Consider the following 19,211-nt stretch of genomic DNA (forward strand, 5'->3'; position numbering starts at 1 on the left):
CTAGCCTCAAGACTTCCTCCTTCTGCCCTGCCCTGGGCTTTTCTGTCTCCTTCCTCCTAGCAAATTGCATGGCAGAAAGGAGGCTGGGGGAAGGAGAGCAGGTGTCCTCCTGTGACTCACAGTTGCCTTGCTCAGGGGGGCCCCCAGTCCATCACGGGCCCCCGTGAAACGTGTCAGGCGTGGGCCCAAGGCACAGGGTGACCGGGTGGGCTGCTGGCCGTGACCCAGGCTTACAGCTTGGTCCAAACCAAAGACTCCAGAACTCTGAGGTGTGGTCAAAGGCCCATCTGTCCCACTAGTAGCTTTGGCTTCCTGGCCCACAAGAGCAGGCTTGGGAAAGACAGACACCTACCTCTTCCCTAAGCTAAAGCTCGAACACTGTCTTCCAGGGCTGAGGAGACGTACTCCTTTTCTACTGACCATCTTTATACTTATTTATACAAGAGGTAGTTGTTAGGTGGGGGGTGTGGGGAAGCAGGAGGCACATGGCATTGCTGTGCCTCCTGCCCATGATGACACCCAATAAACATGACACTCTAAGTCAGCATTGTGGAGTCTTTTTCTTTCACATCTGGCGTGTACAGGCTCAAATCTGTTGTTCAAGCATTAGTGTTGGGGGGGTGTTGGAATAATGATCAGTATGGCAGAGAGCGGCAGGCTCAGAGTTGGCTGGTTCATTCATTCACCACTGAGCGGCTAGTCTTGTGCCTGGCTCTGTGTTGGACAGTGCAGGGGACACAGTGGTGACAGCTCCAAGCCCTGTCCTCAGGGCTCCCAGGACAGTGTACCAGATGGGTACTGCCACCAAAGTACCAGGGTTTTGGGATAGGGGACGTGCTTATTCCTTACCTCATTCATGGGTTAGAAGCACTACACAGTAGTTTCCCTAAATGAGATCCTTTGCGGGCACTGGCGACACAGCAGTGATCAAGACAGACCTGTTCTCCTATTTCAGAGTGGAGGTGACAGGTACTCATTAAACTAATAATCACACACATCAGCACCATAAGGAACTTCAGGGAGCTAGGAGATAGCCCGGCTGATGGTTAGACACTAACTCCCAGTTTAAATCCTGATTCTGGGCTGGGCACGGTGGCTCATGCCTGTAACCCTAGCACTCTGGGAGGCCAAGGTGGAAGATTGCTTGAGCTCAGGAGTGTAAGACCTAGTCTCTACTAAAAAAAAAAAAAATAGAAAAAAAATTAGCTGGACAACTAAAAATAGAAAAAATTATCCAGGCATGGTGGTGCATGTCTGAAGTCCCAGCTACTGGGGAGGCTAAGGCAGGAGGATTGCTTGAGCCCAGGAGTTTGAGGTTGCTGTGAGCTAGGCTGATGTCACGGCACTCTAGCCCGGGCAATAGAGTGAGACTCTGTCTCAAAAAAAAAAATCCTGACTCTGCCACTTGCCAGCTGCATGACCTCAGGCCAGTGACTCCACTTCCCCAGGCCTCAGTCTTGCCAGCTGTCAAATGCAGGGATTCTAGTTCCCCCCTTAAACGGCTGGAGAATCTGATGAGTTAACACAGGTGGAGGGTAGCTCACACAACTGCTCTCAGACGAGCTTTAAAAATCTGAGAAGACGCAAGGTTGGGGAAGGGGTGCCTGGACAGGCTGAGGGTCCCTGAGGAAGTGATACCTGAGCCAAGGTGGAGAAGTTGGAAAGTGATCTTTAGCGGAGGGCTGAGCGTGAGGGACGCTCTAGGGACCCGAAAGGCCAGCAATGCCGGCAGGCAGAGTGGAAGACCAGCCGGGGCTAAGGAGAGAGAAGCTGGGCCTCGGAGAGCTCAGGCCCTGTCCTGTGAACAAACTGGAGGAGCAGCAGAGAGCCCAGGCAGGAGGTTCCCGCAGATGTCTAGCAAGGTGACTGTGGAAAAGGTGATTCCCAGTGAGAGGTAGATGGATGTGACATAGGTGAGGTGGACAAGTTGTGGGGTCTTAGTTGTCAGTCTCTCCTTGGAGAGAGGGATCGGTGGGTGCTCAGTACTGGAGGGGATGGGCTTGGGGAGTTGAGACGACGCCCAGGCTTGAGACGAGATGGACGGGGACCACCCTGATGAACAGTCTCTGGGCTGGAGGCCCTCAGGTCCCAACCTATGGCCTGTCCCACATAGGGAGAAGCTGGGGCACTCTTCAAATGGTGATGGAGCCAGGCAGGTGGTTGGAGTCCCGTGGCCAGAGCAGCAGGGCCTGGCCGCAGAGGCCAGCCCGCACCCCACCAGTGGGCACCACATACGTCTGACCGTTGGCGGCCCGTGACGGGGAGAAGTCTGTCAGCTGCAGGTTGCTATCCCGGACCTGGTCGTAGTCCCACAGCTGGTAGTGCCAACTCTTGCCCTGCTTGGAAAGAAGGTAGACAGCTCCCGGGGAGCCTTCCTCTGGCAGGGATGGTGGCTGGCAGGGCATGCCGGGCACTGGGTGGAACAGGCCTGGCAACTCAGGGTCCTCCGCGTAGCCGAGGCTTGGCACAGCCTGCACACCCAGCAGGACTCCTGGGGGAGAGGAGGAGGGAGTGAGCGGCAGGTGGCTGAGCCATGACTATGTGCTGGGGCCACTGAACTCCACCCCTCCCCGTCCTCTGGGGGCTGGGGCCGCGGGCTGCCTCTATCCCCAAGTTACAGAGAAGTTAGCAGCAGCCAGTGAGCCAGTGAGCACGGGGCTGGCCGGGGATGTGGACCCAGGGCATCTGGCTCCAGAGCTGCAGTTAGTTTCAGTTCTGTCTCCTCTGGCCTGTCAGCACAGGGGAGGCGGAGAGGCAGCATTAGATGGAGCACATGCTGTCACTGGGTCATCTCTGGCTGTCTAAGGAACAGAGGCTCCAAGAAGAGCCCTCAAGGACTCACAGGAAAGCCTCCACTCAGGCCTCCTGACGTGCAAACCTGGATTCCTTCAGGCAGGAGGAATGATGACGACGATGTCAATCATGCTCATGGAGACACGCCACATGCTGAGCACTGCTCTGAGAGGTCTACATGCTCTGCCTATAAGGCAGCCTTGTAGGCGGGTACTACTGTCACCCTGGATTTCAGATGGGGAAACGGAGGCCCAAAGAGGTGAGGAAACTTGCCCAGAGTCACAGAGCCCGCAAGTGGCTGGGCTGGGCCTGGAGCCCAGACTGTCTGATCCTGAAGTCTGTGCTCTGAGCTTCTGTCTGTGCAAACACCTGAGGCACCTGCTGTCTGCCAGGTTCTGTGCTAAGAACCCTGCGGGGACAAGGATGACTCAGCTCTGGTCCCTGGCTGGAGAGTGCACAGCCTGGCTGGGGAGACCCAGAGTGAGGGGCACAGGGACAAAGGAAAAAGGACCCACCTGCACTCACTGCCCAGTGGGCCTTGTGTCCCTTCCTCTGACACGGCTCGTGGTTAAAGTCCTCATCGTAGCTGGTGCTGGTGTTAAGGCCAAAACTGTGGCACGGCCCTGGGACCCACCCTCTGCCAACCCTGCCCTACTCCCTCATGGGCCCTGAGATACGGGATGAGCAGGGGGTGTCCAGTGACAAGGTGCTGCAGGACAAGGTCTCTGTTGGGACCACCTAGGCCACCGCAGAGCAGCTGGGTCTGGCAGCCAAGCACCTCCTGGGCCAGCCTGCCCATGTCGGCCACTGCAGGGTGACAGCACACACAGTGGGCTTGCTCTGTGCCTGACACCATCCAAGGGCTTGCCAGGCAAGGATCAATGCCTCCAACCCCTACCACAACCATCTCGGTACACTGCTCGGTACACAAGCAGAGGGTCAGCTGCTTGTCCACGGCCACAGTGAGGAGGCAGCAGAGCTTGATTTGGAACCCAGGTAGCTGGCTCGAGTCTGCCAGCACCCAACCTGGCCTCTCTGGCCACCCCCAGTGAAGGGCTAACAGAGCACCTGGCATGAGCCCCTTCCCCACCCAACTCACCGCAGAACATCTCTCCCTGGGCTGTGTAGCCTCTCTCCATGGCCACCTGCACAAGTCTCTCCAGGGGGATGCCGCTGGGGGGCAACAGGAGAGTGCCTGCCATCCACAAGGCCACCAGCCCACACCTGGGGACAGACAGGCCCAGTCCCTCAATCCTTAGGTCAGGGGCCCCCCTTACCCTAGAAGCTGGAGTAGGGGAACTGACTTGCTACCCTGGGGGAGTTCTCCTCCCCTCCCCCAGGCCAGGTGGGGAGCCCAGACTCCCATTTGTGGGAGACAACTGCCAGGGCCTGAGCCCAGGGCTGGAGGGCTGGTGGCAGGGTGGGGAGAGGTCACCTGGGCTTGCTGGGAGTAGGTGCCAGAGGGGAGTCAGACAGATGGGCCAGGTTCATTTGTTCACTCGCTGGAGTTTACTTGCTCACTCATTAGTTCCAACTGTTTACCACACCTGCACCCAGGCCCCTGATGTGGGAAGTTTACTCTTTCCTTCCCTGTCCTCCTCCCCAGGCTGCCTGGGATGCACCCACTCCCCGCGTCCTCCCAGGTCCGTCCTCAGGAGGCCCAGCAAAGGCAGAGCCAATGGGGTGCGGGTCCCACATGAGGGCACATACTGAGGGCCTTCTTGGATGAGGGATGGCAGGTCAGCACAGAAGAGGATCCACTGCAGGTCACTTCGGAACCTGAAGAAAAGCCACAGTCGGGTCACAAGGGAACTAGCTCCAACAGTCCCCCCTTGAGCTCTGGCTGGGGGCAGGGTGTCCAGGGACAGTGAAAGGAACACAGGCCTGGCTGTCCTAAGGTCAGAGGGCTGCTCCTGGCTCAGTCACTGACTTCCCCTCCTCGAGCCTCAGTTTCCTCATCTGGTCAGTGGGGATCATCCTTCTGCCTGCCTGCGCCCTGCTCCTTCTCTGTTACTGAAGGGTGAAGAACAGGTAGATGTGCAGACTTTGCAACTGGGAGCCAAAAAAGCTTATGTGGGAAATTTCTCAAAGGAGTACCTCTATACCCAAACTCTTCCTGTGACCTTTTCTTTTCTCAAGTCTTTCTCATGCTGTTAAACAGGGTAAAGATCTCTTAACTCAGCCTTGAGTAAAACCAGGTATTAATAACATGATTACAATCTAAGAGATCACCTTGATAATAAATCTTTGCACCCTGCGGAGGCCACCCAGACAGTTTTGGTGATTCCGATCCCCCAGGCCTCAGGAGGGATCGTGCTTTTATTCCTATTCCAAGACTAGACAGAGGACAAGGCTGGGGGGATGACCCAGAGCTTTTGGTTCCCAGTTTGGGGTACCCTCCTGACGAAAGGAAATGATACCATAGAACTGCGGTTAAAAGCACAGAACTTTGCTTACAGAGTTCAAACTGGATTCTTCCTTTTCTTTTCACTGTGGCTAAGTATTTCATCTCTGTGAGCCTCAGTTTTCTCACAGGCAAAATAAGACAATAATAACTTCTACCTCATGGGGTTGCTGAAAGTATTCAATAAATTAATACTTAAAAACATTTACAATACTTCCTGACATAGGTTAGGCATGCAATAACAGTGGCTCCTATTTGCATTAAATTTGCCTTACTTTGGTTGGTGCATTTAGGGCAGATTATAAATGTGTCTGGAGAGCGTGGAGTTTCATTATGAGTCTGGGTACATTACTGCTCTCTCTTCCCTTCAGCCAGGCAATCATTAAACCTTGTCCCCATGGCCCCAGCAGGAGTCTAGAACCCTCCTCTCCTCTCCTGCTTGGGTCCCTGGGTGCTTCAGCTCCCTCTCTGGGCCTGTGGATTCCCATCTGATGACTGCCACTTTCCACAGGTAGCTTCCCTCCCTGTGCAAAGCCCTTCCATGGCTCCCCAGTGCCCTGAGGACAGCCCCACTGCCTTCACATGGCCCAGCATGTCCTATGTGAGCTGGTTCGTGTCCACTTTTGCCGCCCCATCTTTGCCACTTCCTCATGTTAAGGAAATATTTGCAGTTCCTTGAATAGAACATGTCCTCATTTCACTCCGCACAAGCTGTTTACTCTGATCACACATCCCTTGCCTGACTTGCTCAACAGCACTCAGGGTTCCCCTTCTCCAAGAAGCCCCCCAGGCTGGTCAGATACCCCACCCCCACCCCCACCCCCACCCCCGGGCTCTGTTACAACAGTCCTGAACCACTCTTGGCTGTCACTGTGTGGTGGGGTGGAGGGTCTGCTTCCCCCACTGGACTAGGCACTTGTGACGGCAGCTCTCATTGCTGGAGGAATGCCACCACTGAAGGGGACCAGGTAGGGGACTGAAGCAGTCAACCTGTTTGACCTTGAGGAAACAAGAAACTCCAAGAGATGGCTTGAGTGATCTAGGGAGAGGTGACTGGGTGAGACCCTGGGTGGATGGGGTGGGTAATGGAAACCCTACCGGTCCTTGTGCAGCTTCAGGAGCCTCTTCACATCTTCTTTGCCCCTGGGGACTGGGCCAGCCTTCTCCAAAGCCTCCTTCAGGAGCTGGCTCTTCTCCAGGCCGAAGACATGAGGGGGAGCTGTCCCCTTGGCAGGGGGTAGAGGCAGCGGTGGAGGGGGTGGGGGAATAGGGGCCTGGAGACTCCAGGGAGAGGGTGGAAAACCTGAGTCTGGAGGGCTTAGGGGTAGGGGAGGAGGTGGAATGATGGGGGCTTTGGGTGCAGGAGCTCTATGAGGAGAGATTGGTGGTTCTAGGGGAGAGCATGGAGAAGTCATTTTGAAGTCTACAGGAGGAACTGAAGGGTTGAGAATGGGAGAGGGAAGGATCCTTCAAATGGGGTTGGTCTCAGGGATGGAGATTTTAAAGGTTTTAGGGCTGAGTTCCAGAATTTGGCGGCTAAGCAGTGGGTGTGAAAGAGCCAGTGCTAAAATTTGAAACCATGGATGCAGGCAATGGGACTGACTCAAGTCATGCAGGATCAAAGAGTTAGTTCACAGGGTGGAGTCCTAAAATTCGGAATCACATTTGTGGTATTAACTTGGGGTGCGTTGGGAGGTTTACAGAGGGAAATGTAGTAGGACTTACTAGAAGTTAACTCATTATCTGGGGCTAGATTTGGGAACTTGTGGGTCAATTTGTGGATATGAAGATCTGGAGTGAGGGACCTAAAGGGTGAGACTTAGGGGCCCATGGCTAAAGATTTAGGGAATTCAGGTTTTGTATCCCCTGACATCCCAAGCCCCAGTTTGGAACCTTTGAGCTGACCTTTGAGTCAGAGGTCAAAAATGACAACCGGCAGGGAAATGGCCTAGTTGTGGAGAAGATCCTGGAATCACAGAACAGGAAAAGTCTGGTGGTTGTAGAAAACTCTGATATCCGAGGCTGGAGGGAGCCGCGATAAGCGCTGGAAAAGAGAGAAAAGAGTCAGGAAATAAGACGCGCCTCCCTGTCCCGCAAAATGGCGGCCCACACACACCACCTTTCTCATGTCACGTGGTAGCACTCGCAACACGTGCCCGCCCCCTTAGCCATCACGTGACAGAAATGCTGGGCGGCGGGGAAGAGGTGTGGCTTCCAAAGGACTGCCTCCGGAAGAGACGGCAGTACGAGCTGCATCCCGATTGGCAAGAAACTCGTGACCATCACTGATTGGTCCGTAGGTCTGGGAGTGGCTGTAGGAGGGTGCTTGCAGGAAGTGGGGCGGGTTTTTCTGCTTAGGCGGGAGCCCAAGTGTCGTTTTGATTGGCCAGATCTGAGCCCAGGAACGAAATTTGCTCCGATTGGTCAAACTATTCATTTTCCGCGCGGGGATTGGCTTGCAGAAAAGCAAAGGTGAGGCTAGGAGAGAAAGCTTTGTGGTCTGGTCTCCAGAAGGAAGCAGGAGCAGCTTTCGTGAACTGTGGCGCCGTTCGTTAGTGACCTCGGGTGCAGGCGACCGTCGGCGTCGGGCGGTGGGTGCGCTTGACATCCGAGCCTTCCCGCCCCTCGTCTGGAGAAACTCGCTGCGCGAGGCCAGGGCACCCGAAACTTGTCCCACCTTCTTTAACTGGTTCTTACATCCGGGTTTTTTCTCCCTTTGGGCGTGTGGGCCAATGGGACTCGCCATTCAGGACGCTCCGCCTTCGGAGTTGCGTAGAGCATTCTGGGGCTCGTAGTAAACCTCTCGAGATTTCCCTCGGCACGCGCGCGGGGGAAGCGGGGTCTTACGCACGCTTTGTTGCCCGAGCGGTGCCTGCGTTCTTTTCCTCGGTCCCGTCTTACCTGACTTCCTCTTGCGGGGGAAGATCTTTGAGCAGCCCTTTAAGCCAGGTTGAGACAAAGGATTTGGAGAAACCTAGGGCTAAAGTCACCTTTTTCTTTCTTTAAGCCCTACCTCGGCACTTCGCTCCATGGCAGTTCCTGAGACCCGTCCCAACCACTCTATTTATATCAACAACCTCAATGAGAAGATCAAGAAGGATGGTGAGTGCTCAGGATAGTAGAAGACTCCAGGCTTTCCCGCACGAGCTGGCCCCTTTTCCACCCGCTGCATCCGTCTCACTTTCTCGGCCTTTTCATCCAGCCGGACTGTTTTAGTTAACCCCTTGACCTTTGCACATGCTGCTCCCTCGGTCTTCAACATTCCCCTAGTTCATCTTACACTGTGCACTTTAACGTGGTCACTGTAGCTCATCCTTCCAGGTTTCCGCTCACAGGACCCCCTCCTCCAGGGAGCCTTCCCCATTCCCTCTTCCCTCAAGTGGCTGCCTCTGGCTAACCATAGGCCGTGGGCATTCCTCATCAAGCCCTGATCTCTGGGCTCTCACGGGTCCCTCTCCACCCAGTGGCCTGTGAGGTCTATGAGGAACTGGGGCTTTCTTGATCATTGGCGTTCTCAGTGATAAGCCCACAATGAAAATGTCCAATAATGATGACGAACACTCTGTACCCTGGGCTGATCTATGCATTTTTATATAAATTTCGGTTACATTTAATTCTCACAAGAAGTCTGTAGGAAGCAGCTATTGTAATTCCCACTTCTCAGGAAATTGAGACTCAAGGTGATGGGACTTGCCCAAGGTCACATAGCAAGGAAAGTGGTTGATGCCACTGGTATGGAATTCTGCTTAAGAACTGAATTGTTGAAATCTTAAAGGCTCTTCCATTTCTTGAGTAAATTATCACGTTTGTTGAATCTCATTTTCTGTATCTGAAAACTGGGCTAAATCATAATACCTTCTTTGCATGGACCTTGTGGGGGGATTAAATTATTGAAACCTCCATGCAGTGCTTTTTATGGTACCTGCCATTTAGTAAGGGGTAGGTAAATATTAGCTTTTGTTACCATCTCAAGAAAATTCTCAGGAGAACTAAAAGAGCTTGCTGGGATTAAGTTTGTAGTTATCGATAAAGTTGCTGGTGAGGAAAACAGAACTAGGAATGTAACTTTTACATATGATTTTAGAGTATGGTGCCTGGCCAGTACTGGGCAGTGCTCGGGACACACTGGTAACTGAGAACTCTGGTTCTGTCTGACAGTGACAGCCTACAGTGGTCAGGGCTGGGACTGGGAACTTAGAAGGACAGGGATTCATTCAGCTTCATGGAAAAGAAGACATTTTGGAAAGCCATGTGGAGGAAGCAATATGTATCTTACAGTGAGGGTGAAGAGCATTCCTAACTTGGGCCAACATGTGCAAAGATTTAGGATCAAAAGAGCCTGGGACAGGCCGGGCGCGGTGGGTGCGGTGGCCCACACCTGTAATCCTAGCACTCTGGGAGGCCGAGGCGGGCGGATTGCTCGAGGTCAGGAGTTCGAAACCAGCCTGAGCAAGAGCGAGACCCATCTCTACTATAAATAGAAAGAAATTAATTGGCCAACTAATATATATAGAAAAAATTAGCCGGGCATGGTGGCACATGCCTGTAGTCCCAGCTACTGGGGAGGCTGAGGCAGGAGGATTGCTTGAGCCCAGGAGTTTGAGGTTGCTGTGAGCAAGGCTGACGCCACGGCACTCACTCTAGCCTGGGCAACAGAGTGAGACTCTGTCTCAAAAAAAATAAATAAATAAATAAATAAAAATAAAAAAGAGCTTGGGGCAGTCTGAACATTATAAGTAGTTTTGTGGGCCTGAGGCCTAGTGCCTTGTGAATCATAAAGTAGCTTCCAGTGAGTGGTGGTTTGTGGCCATGAGGCATTGGACTTCATCCTGGGGGTGCTCCGGGTAGAGGGAGCAGCCAGTGCAAAGGCCCTGGGGCAGGATTGTGTTGGGCCTGAGAGGGCTGGGAGGCCAGTGTGGCTGGAGACTCAGGAGTGTGGGCAGAGATAAGGTCAGGGAAGTCTGCCACGGTCACATTACACAGGCCTGTGTCGAGGTGCTGGTGGCAATGAAAAGAGGCACTTAGTGTTTACTATGTGCCAGGTGCCGTTCCTGAGCCCTTTGCACATAAGTACTGATGATCTTTGTATGGCAACTCTGTGGGGTAGGTACTGTTACCGTCCTTACCTTACAGAAGAGTATACTTGGCAACTTGAGTGGTTCTTGGCTGGTGCTATTGTTAGGTCTTGAGAGATTACTGACCCAGTGCAGCATTCTGGATACTCTGTCAAGTGGCTGATGGTCTCCCTCTGGGCCGCACATCCTCTGAGATGGGGTGTTTAAGCCCCAGGACATGATGGCAAGGCCTCTGGTCACCTGTCAGTCTTTTCTTCCTCCCCTGCAGAGCTGAAGAAGTCCCTGTATGCCATATTCTCCCAGTTTGGCCAGATCCTGGATATCCTGGTGTCACGGAGCCTGAAGATGAGGGGCCAGGCTTTCGTCATCTTCAAGGAGGTCAGCAGTGCCACTAATGCCCTGCGCTCCATGCAGGGTTTCCCCTTTTACGACAAACCCATGGTGAGCATTGTGGGTGCGGAGGTTGTGCATGTGTGCAAAATGCCATAGGAGACTGGGTGGGCCTGGCTTAGGGGGTTGGGGTTTAGGGTCCAGTCACCAAGGTATGCCTGGATCAGGCTCCCAGGTGGGGGAGGGGTTGGGCCAATGGCCAGGTGCAGATGTTCAATAGCCCAAGGGGACTGTAGTCTGTGGGAAATGAGGAGTGGCTTAAAGATCCACTTTAAGTGGCTTAAAGATCAGGGGGCTCTAGATCCCCCTGATCTAGAGTTCCTATCATATCACTGGCCAGCATCTTTGGTTCTTTATGTGGTTCTTCTCTCTTACTTCCCTACTCAGTTTTTGAGTTTTACCTGATTGGAATATACTTCCCTGACCCAGCTCTCTGGGGGAGATGACAGCAAGTCTCAGTCTGTGCAGGTCCCAGGCAGGTCACTTCCACATGGAGGCAAATCATGTAGGAGGCAGTGGGCCCCAGGGACAGTTGAGCTACCTAGAGAGGACAGTGTTGACTCCAGCCTGTTGTCACCTCTGGGTATACAAGCTCAGGATTGCCTCATCTTCCAGTTGACTTTCTGGGATATCTTAGCAATTGGCTTTTAGGAATGATGACCATACAACTTTCTGTGTTGTCCCTTTCCCTTGCTTTTCCCCCACTCTCTTAACTCTTCTGTTCTCTTTTTGGTAGCGCATCCAGTATGCCAAGACTGACTCGGATATCATTGCTAAGATGAAGGGCACCTTCGTGGAACGGGACCGGAAGCGGGAGAAGAGGAAGCCCAAGAGCCAGGAGACCCCAGCAGCCAAGAAGGCCGTGCAGGGTGGGGCAGCTGCCCCCGTGGTGGGGGCTGTCCAGGGGCCTGTCCCGGTAAGCCAGGGCCCAGAGCCCGCCCCTCTTACCAGCAGGCCTTCCTCAGCCATGTGGCCTGGCTTGAGGATTTGGGGATTCAGACTCTTTCCCATTCCATCCTTTCTCTCTCTTGAGTGGGTTGATCACCTGGATGATGGTGTTTCCTCTTGAAATACCTGTTCTTGTCTGCCTGTTTCTCTAGGGCTTTGTTTTCCCATGTCTGTCTCTTGGTTTCTCTTTCTCTGTTTTTTTTTTTTTTTTTTGTCTGTCTCTGTTTTAAGTCAATGGCTATGTAGAAAACCCAGGAGAATTTACTTAACCAACTGTTAGGATTAGTAAGTAAATGCAGTTTAGAAAGGTCACTTGATGTAAGGTCAATATGGAAAAAAATCAGCTTTATTTCTGTATATTGGTAACAAACAAGTAGACGTCACATTGAAAAATAGCACCGAGGAATAAGTCCAACAAAAAAGGGGGGAGGATGAAGAGTCTAGAAACAGTTACACACATACAGTTACTTAATGTGTGATGAAGGCACCACTCCTTCCGTCCCAAGCCTCCATGTCTCTGGCTCTCATGAGTCTTGTGGCTCTCTGACTGGGTCATGCTGTATCTGATGCCACTCACACTTTGTCTGCAGTCAGTGAGGGTGTCTGGGCTTCTTTCTGCTCTCCCCATCATTAACGGTCCTCCCCGGCACTATTGCTCCTCCTTGGCACGCAGCTTTCCGCCCACTTTCCTTTCTTCAGATTGTGGTTCCAGCCCCATCTTTGCTGCCTGCCACTGGGCTGTCTTCCCTCCTTCACTGCCACCCATTTCCTTCTGTACCTGCCTTGACTGTCCCTTTCCATCTCCGCCCTCCAGTCTTGCTTTTTTTCTCCGTAGCTCTCTGAGTCTCTTTTTGATTTTTGGTTTTTTCCTTCAAGTTTATTTTTAGAAGCAAAAGTACAGCATGCTCATTACAGTGTGTATTTCCACCCCTTGGATTAACAGTTATTAACATTTTGACTTTTTTTCCTTTAGTCTTTATATTTTGTGTTCATGTATCTATAAACAAATTTGGGTCACACTTTAAATTTTATATTTTTAATTTTTTTTTCTTTCTGATTTAATGTCCCCCTTGACCCTGGGTTTGTTCTGCTCCATTTGGCTCTCGTTGGGTGCCTTTTTCATCTCTTCCTGAGTCTGAGTCTTTCCTTCTTGTGTTTCTCAAGCCCTGGGTTTCCTTTAGTGGCTTCTTCTCCTCTGCCTGCTGTCTACATCATCATCACGCCCTCTCCTTTTTGCAGCGAGTCAGGCCTGCTTTCCTTCTCCACAGGGCATGCCTCCGATGACTCAGGCACCCCGGATCATGCACCACATGCCAGGCCAGCCGCCGTACATGCCGCCCCCTGGCATGATCCCGCCGCCGGGCCTCGCACCTGGCCAGATCCCACCAGGGGCCATGCCCCCACAGCAGCTTATGCCTGGACAGATGCCACCTGCCCAGCCTGTAAGATCCCCCCCCCCCCCAGTCTCACATAAATAGTGAATACAGGACTAAGGTTGCAAGCAGTGGCTCATGCCTGTGATATAGCACTTTGGGAGGCCAAGGTGGGAGGATTGTTTGAGGTTAGGAGTTTGAGACCAGCTTGCACAACAGCGAGATCTCGTCTCTATAAAAAATAAAAAAATTAGCTGGGCAAAATGGCGCAAGCCTGTAGTCCCAGCCAATCTGAAGGCTGAGAGGCAGAAGGATCGCTTGAGCCCAGGAATGTGAGGTTGCAGTGAGCTGTGGTGATGCTAGCCGATTAGGGGGCTGTTTTAGATTGGGTGGTCTGGGCAGGCTCCCCTGGGGTGGTTTTGGAGCAGAGCTCCTTGAATGATTGAGGATTTAGCAATGGGGTTGGGCCCTGGGGCAGAGAGGTACTGGCATGTTTGTTTGAAGGATCTGGAAGGTTAGGGTGGGCTGGAGCCAGGTGTCCCCCACCTACATTCATTCATTGAACAACTGCCAAGCTCCTGCTTGGGCACCAGGCCCTGTTTAGGTATATAGTAGTGACCCAAACAGGAAAGTCTCTGCTGTCTTGTGGCCTACAGTCTGTAGGGGCAAAGGTGTGGGGGGGTAGACAGGCAGCAGCATAGGTGTGTCAGGTGGAGGTGCTAGAGTGCATTCAAGCAGGGCGAAGGATGGGGAGCAGGGGCAGTACTTGGGGATCCCCCACTATACTCAGGGCCCCCACGCTCATGGGCTCCCCTCCCTCCCCGGCAGCTTTCCGAGAATCCACCGAATCACATCTTGTTCCTCACCAACCTGCCAGAGGAGACCAACGAGCTCATGCTGTCCATGCTTTTCAACCAGTAAGTGGCGCCTGTGGCTGGGCGGGGACTGGAGGGTGACAGGTAGGAGAGATCACCAAGGGCATAGCCCTCGGAGTTCTGCTGGTGGAGCCCTGAGCCAGCTCAGGGTTTGCAGAAGGGCCAGTGACCGAAACTGTGGAAGCAAAGGCTGAGGCTGGGCCTGTGACCTGCGAGGGTTGCAGGGGTGGTGAGGTTGGAGAGGTCACCGTGGCCAGGGCATGCTGGCCTTTGTTGGGGGTTGAGAGGAGTCCAGGTTCTAAGCCTTGTTTTCCCAGTTTCTGAAATGGAGAAATGCAACGCAAGGTGTGTGTTACATTGAGGCATCATTGAACGTGAGCTAGGCTGGCAAAAATCAGATGCTCAAATATAGCCAGTGAGAGAGGTGGGCATATGTGAACCCTCGTGCCCTGTTGATAGGACTGTTTACTGTTGAGTGAAGTTAGGGGTGTGGGTGTGGGTTTGTTTGCTTGGTGCTTCTGCTTCTGGTTGTACATCCTATAGAAATTTGGAACATGAATCTTAAAGGGCTATAAATGGAGTATTCATCACAGTGTTTGTGGGGGGGGAGTTGGAGGCAGTCGGGGAGAAGGGTTGGCTTAAATGCAGATGCTCACCGTGGTGTACTGTGCACCAGTTAGAAGGAACAGAAAGAGCAATGTGGATGATCTTTATAATAGTACCGAGAGAAAATTTTGAGTAACTTAATAAAATAGAAAAATAAGACCACGTGTATAGCATATCTACAAAACAATGCATGTTTTATAAGAATAGTAATGGAGGCCGGGTGTGGTGGCTCATGCCTGTAATCCTAGCTCTCTGGGAGGCTGAGGCAGAAGGATTGCTCAAGGTCAGGAGTTTGAAATCAGCCTGATCAAGAGTGAGACCCCGTCTCTACTATAAATAGAAAGAAATTGATTGACTAACTAAAAATATACATACAAAAAATTAGCCGGGCATGGTGGCACATGCCTATAGTTCCAGCTACTCGAGAGGCTGAGGCAGGAGAATCGCTTGAGCTCAGGAGTTGGAGGTTGCTGTGAGCGAGGCTGATGCCACAGCACTCTAGCCTGGGCAAGAAAAAAGAATAGTAATGGAAAAAAGACATCCAGTAGACATGGTTGCCTAACATATACAGTAGTAAGGAATCAGAAGAGGGAAACCAAAAAAGAATGTCATAAAAGTGAGGGTAAGGGTTATTACTTGAGTAGGAGGTAGGTTCTCATTGGAGAAGGATGCAGTGGGGCTGCAGTGTACTGTTTGTTGATTTAGGTTGTGGTTGCATGGCTGTTTGTGTTAAAATTTTTTTTTTTTTAATCTTATATATTTTTTTTATTTTGGCATATTATGGGGGTACAGATTTTAAGGTTTCAATAAATGCCCATTTCCCCCCCCCCAAAAGTCTGAGTCTCCATCATGACCATCCCCCAGATGGTGCACATCTCACTCATTATGTATGTATATACCCGCCCCCCTCCCCCCTCCCCCCTGCCCAATACTCTATTACTGTAGCACCTATGTGTCCACTTAGGTGCTACTCAGTTAATACCAGTTTGCTGGAGAATATATCTGGTGCTTGTTTTTCCATTCTTGGGATACTTCACTTAGTAGTATGGGTTCCAGCTCTAACCAGGAAAATATAAGATGTGCTATATCACCATTGTTTCTTAGAGCTGAATAGTACTCCATGGTATACATATACCACATTTTATTAATCCATTCTTGGATTGATGGGCACTTGGGCTGTTTCCACAGCCTTGCAATTATGAATTGTGCTGCTATAAACATTCGAGTGCAGGTGTCTTTATTTGTAGAGTGTCACTGGATCATTTGGGTAGATGCCCAGCAATGGGATTGCTGGATCAAATGGTAGATTCACTTGTATCGCTTTAAGGTATCTCCATATTGCTTTCCACAGAGGTTGAACTAGTTTGCAGTCCCACCAGCAGTGTAGGAGTGTTCCTCTCTCTCCGCAACCACGCCAGCATTTATTGTTTGGAGATTTTTTGATAAAGGCCATTCTCACTGGGGTTAAGTGATATCTCATTGTGGTTTTGATTTGCATTTCCCTGATGATTAGAGATGTTGAGCATTTCTTCATATGTTTGTTGGCCATTCTTCTGTCTTCTTTAGAAAAATTTCTGTTCAAGTCCTTTGCCCACTTTTTAATGGGGTTATTTGATTTTTTCTTCCTAATTTTCGTGAGTTCTAAGTATATTCTAGTTATCAGTCCCTTATCGGATGTATAGGATGCAAAGATTTTCTCCCATTCTGTAGGTTGTCTGTTTACTTTCATGACTATTTCTTTGGCTGTGCAGAAGCTTTGTAGTTTGATCATGTCCCATTTATTTATTTTTGTTGCTGCTGTGATTGCCTTTGGGGACTTCTTCATAAACTCTTTGCCCAGGCCGATGTCTAGGAGAGTGTTTCCAACTTTTTCCTCTAGAGTTCTAATAGTTTCATATCTTAGGTTTAAGTCTGTTATCCAGCGTGAGTTGGTTTTTGTGAGAGGTGAAAGGTGTGGGTCCTGTTTTAGCCTTCTACAGGTGGCTATCCAGTTTTCCCAGCACCATTTATTGAAGAGAGATTCTTTTCCCCAGCGTATGTTTTTGTCTGCTTTGTCAAAGATGAGATGGCTATAAGAGGATGGTTTTATATCAGGATTCTCACATCTGTTCCACTGGTCAATATTCCTGTTTTTGTGCCAATACCATATTGTTTTAATTACTACAGCTTTGTAGTATAGTTTGATATCTGGCATATTAATGCCTCCCATTTTGTTTTTGTTGCCTAGAATTGCTCTTGATATTCGGGGTCTTCTTTGGTTCCATATGAAGCGTAAAATTATTTTTTCTATATCTGTGAAGAATGCTGATGGGATTTTAATAGGTATTGCATTGAATCTGTAGATCAGTTTGGGTAGTATAGACATTTTGATGATATTGAGTCTGCCGATCCACGAGCATGGTATGGATTTCCATCTGTTTACATCCTCTGCTATTTCCTTCCTCAGTGTTTCATAGTTCTCCCTGTAGAGGTCTTTTACCTCTTTGGTTAAATATATTCCTAGGTACTTTAATTTCTTTGTTGCTATTGTGATGTGTTAAAATTTTTCATTAAAGCCAGCACAGTGGATCGTGCCTGTAGTCCCACCTACTTGGGAGGTTGAGGCGGGAGGATCACTTGAGTCTAAGAGTTTAAGTCCAGCCTGGGCAACACAGCAAGACCCTATCTCTTTAAATAAAATTTATTAAATAGTATGTTTACATTAGGGTTTTTCGACTTAACTTTATATATTAATACATTGGGGGCCAGATAATTCTTTGTTATGGAGGACTGTCCAGTGCATTGTAGGATGTTTGGCATCATGCCTGGCCTCCATACACTATATACCAAAATGTTAGGGGGAAATGCTGGGTCCCTGAAGTCTGTTATTCCTTCTTTCAGGTTCCCTGGCTTCAAGGAGGTCCGTCTGGTTCCCGGGCGGCACGATATCGCCTTTGTGGAGTTTGACAATGAGGTGCAGGCAGGGGCAGCTCGTGACGCCCTGCAGGGCTTCAAGATCACCCAGAACAACGCCATGAAGATCTCATTTGCCAAGAAGTAGCACCTTTTCCTTATGCCTGGCCCTGCCCCCATTCTGGGGCCACCCCTTTCCCCCTTGGCTCAGCCCCTTGAAGGTAAGTCCCCCCTTGGGGGCCTTCCCGGAGCCGTGTGTGAGTGAGTGGTCGCCACACAGCATTGTACCCAGAGTCTGTCCCCAGACATTGTACCTGGCGCTGTTAGGCTGGAATTAAAGTGGTTTTTTGAGGTTTGGTTTTTCACAAGCATTTGTCTGTCTCATTTTCTTGCCCTCCGCCCTCCATGGTTCCCCTCCCCCTGCATCAGCATATCCTGGGATTTTGGACTCGGCATTTTGGAGTTTGCAACCTTGGGAAAACAAAGGATGGTGTAGTAATAATTGTCCAAACTTAAGTTATACTTACTGCTTTGGCGATTTTCTATATTGTCTAAATTGGCATTCAGGGCAAGAAATGGAAACCCAGGGCTGCAATGTACAGTTAGGCAGGTTGTTTATCACACAAGGATGCCACATTTAAGGGCACACCATTCACTCTGTTTCAACAATTTCCAACAGGTGACATGAGTGTTAAGAAAGAGACGTTTCAAGGCCGGGCGCAGTGGCTCACGCCTGTAATCCCAGCACTCTGGGGACCGAGCTGGGTGGATTGCTCGAGGTCAGGAGTTCAAAACCACCCTGAGCAAGAGCGAGACCCCGTCTCTACTATAAATAGAAAGAAATTAATTGGCCAACTAATATATATAGAAAAAATTAGCCGGGCATGGTGGCACATACCTGTAATCCCAGCTACTCGGGAGGCTGAGGCAGCAGGATTGCTTGAGCCCAGGAGACTGAGGTTGCTGTGAGCTAGGCTGACGCCATGGCACTCACTCTAGCCTGGGCAACAAAGTGAGACTCTTTCTCAAAAAAAAAAAAAAGGTAGAGACGTTTCTTTACCTTTTTCTAATATGCACAATGGTGCCATCTGTCATAACAATAGTTCCACAGAAACCACTGTAGGTACTTAGGCAGAAAGGGATTTAATATAGAAAACTTGATGTGCCTGAAATCACTGGAAGGGTGGTAGGAATGGCAGTCTGGGTTTGAGACTTCAAATTTGCAGCCCTGATTGAGCTCCAGTCTAGAGTTCGGGATGATGCCACTGTTGCTTCCCAAACTCACTTGGTCACACGGGAAGCTGCTGACCAGATGCTGATACAAGGGTGTGGCCACCTCAAACAGCTGATCTGCCTTGGTGGTCAGCTGCCAGCCAGTAGCCTTGGGCAGGTTCCCGACCCAGATTTCTCCTGTAGTGCCTTAGCTGCGGGCAAGTCTGGCTGGGCAGCCATGTGCCCAGCTGAAGCTATAGATAAAAAGGGGGAGATTGAATAGGAGGGGCCCTCCTTAATTGAAAAAATATATATAAAGACCCAGTCTCAAACCATATAAATGGAAAAATGAGATCATTTGGCAGAAGTAGAAAATTCACAAAAATAAATATAATTCTATCTGGGTATTGTTTTCTTGTCAAGGCTCTAAACCCAATCCTGTTCCTGCCCTCCCTTCCCTGTTAAAAGAGGCACATCAATGTTAAAAGTGATGAAGACATGGAGCACCCAGTGCAGACTTTCTCCCAGTATGGTCTGGAAGGAGAAAGGGATTGCCATATTCACTAAGTGACAGTGTTATTGCAGACGAGTGAATGGAAATGTCTTGGCAACCACAGTGGCTATTAAATACATGGGTTCTGTG

The 19,211-nt window shown here is 50.6% G+C and overlaps 2 protein-coding genes across 5 annotated transcripts; one reads left to right on the forward strand and one right to left on the reverse strand.

Moving 5' to 3' along the window:
• Positions 1-541: 541 nt before the first annotated feature.
• On the reverse strand, positions 542-7,338 carry ACTMAP (actin maturation protease). Of its 3 annotated transcripts, XM_075993099.1 has the most exons (6): positions 6,296-7,337; positions 4,504-4,572; positions 3,893-4,017; positions 3,471-3,600; positions 3,309-3,379; positions 542-2,491 (listed from the first exon to the last, which is right to left on the reverse strand). In XM_075993099.1, exons 1-6 carry the CDS (start codon positions 6,610-6,612, stop codon positions 2,133-2,135), a joined length of 1,071 nt encoding a protein of 356 aa, XP_075849214.1. In that variant the 5' UTR covers positions 6,613-7,337; the 3' UTR covers positions 542-2,132. The 3 variants fall into 3 exon arrangements, with proteins under 3 accessions (XP_075849214.1, XP_075849215.1, XP_012629981.2); XM_075993100.1 differs by lacking the exons at positions 4,504-4,572; positions 6,296-7,337 and adding an exon at positions 4,229-4,385; XM_012774527.2 differs by lacking the exons at positions 3,309-3,379; positions 3,471-3,600 and having other exon boundaries at positions 6,296-7,338.
• A 321-nt stretch (positions 7,339-7,659) lies between these two features.
• Positions 7,660-17,724, forward strand: SNRPA (small nuclear ribonucleoprotein polypeptide A). Of its 2 annotated transcripts, XM_012774530.3 has the most exons (7): positions 7,660-7,788; positions 8,205-8,299; positions 10,541-10,713; positions 11,399-11,578; positions 12,879-13,052; positions 13,812-13,900; positions 17,345-17,724. In XM_012774530.3, the coding sequence occupies exons 2-7, from the start codon at positions 8,227-8,229 to the stop codon at positions 17,502-17,504; spliced, it is 849 nt and encodes a 282-aa protein (XP_012629984.1). In that variant the 5' UTR covers positions 7,660-7,788; positions 8,205-8,226; the 3' UTR covers positions 17,505-17,724. The 2 variants fall into 2 exon arrangements, with proteins under 2 accessions (XP_012629984.1, XP_012629987.1); XM_012774533.2 differs by lacking the exon at positions 7,660-7,788 and having other exon boundaries at positions 7,983-8,299.
• The last annotated feature ends 1,487 nt before the right edge of the window (positions 17,725-19,211 follow it).

Source organism: Microcebus murinus, chromosome 16 (assembly GCF_040939455.1).
Source record: "Microcebus murinus isolate Inina chromosome 16, M.murinus_Inina_mat1.0, whole genome shotgun sequence".
Classification (NCBI taxonomy): Eukaryota; Metazoa; Chordata; class Mammalia; order Primates; family Cheirogaleidae; genus Microcebus; species Microcebus murinus.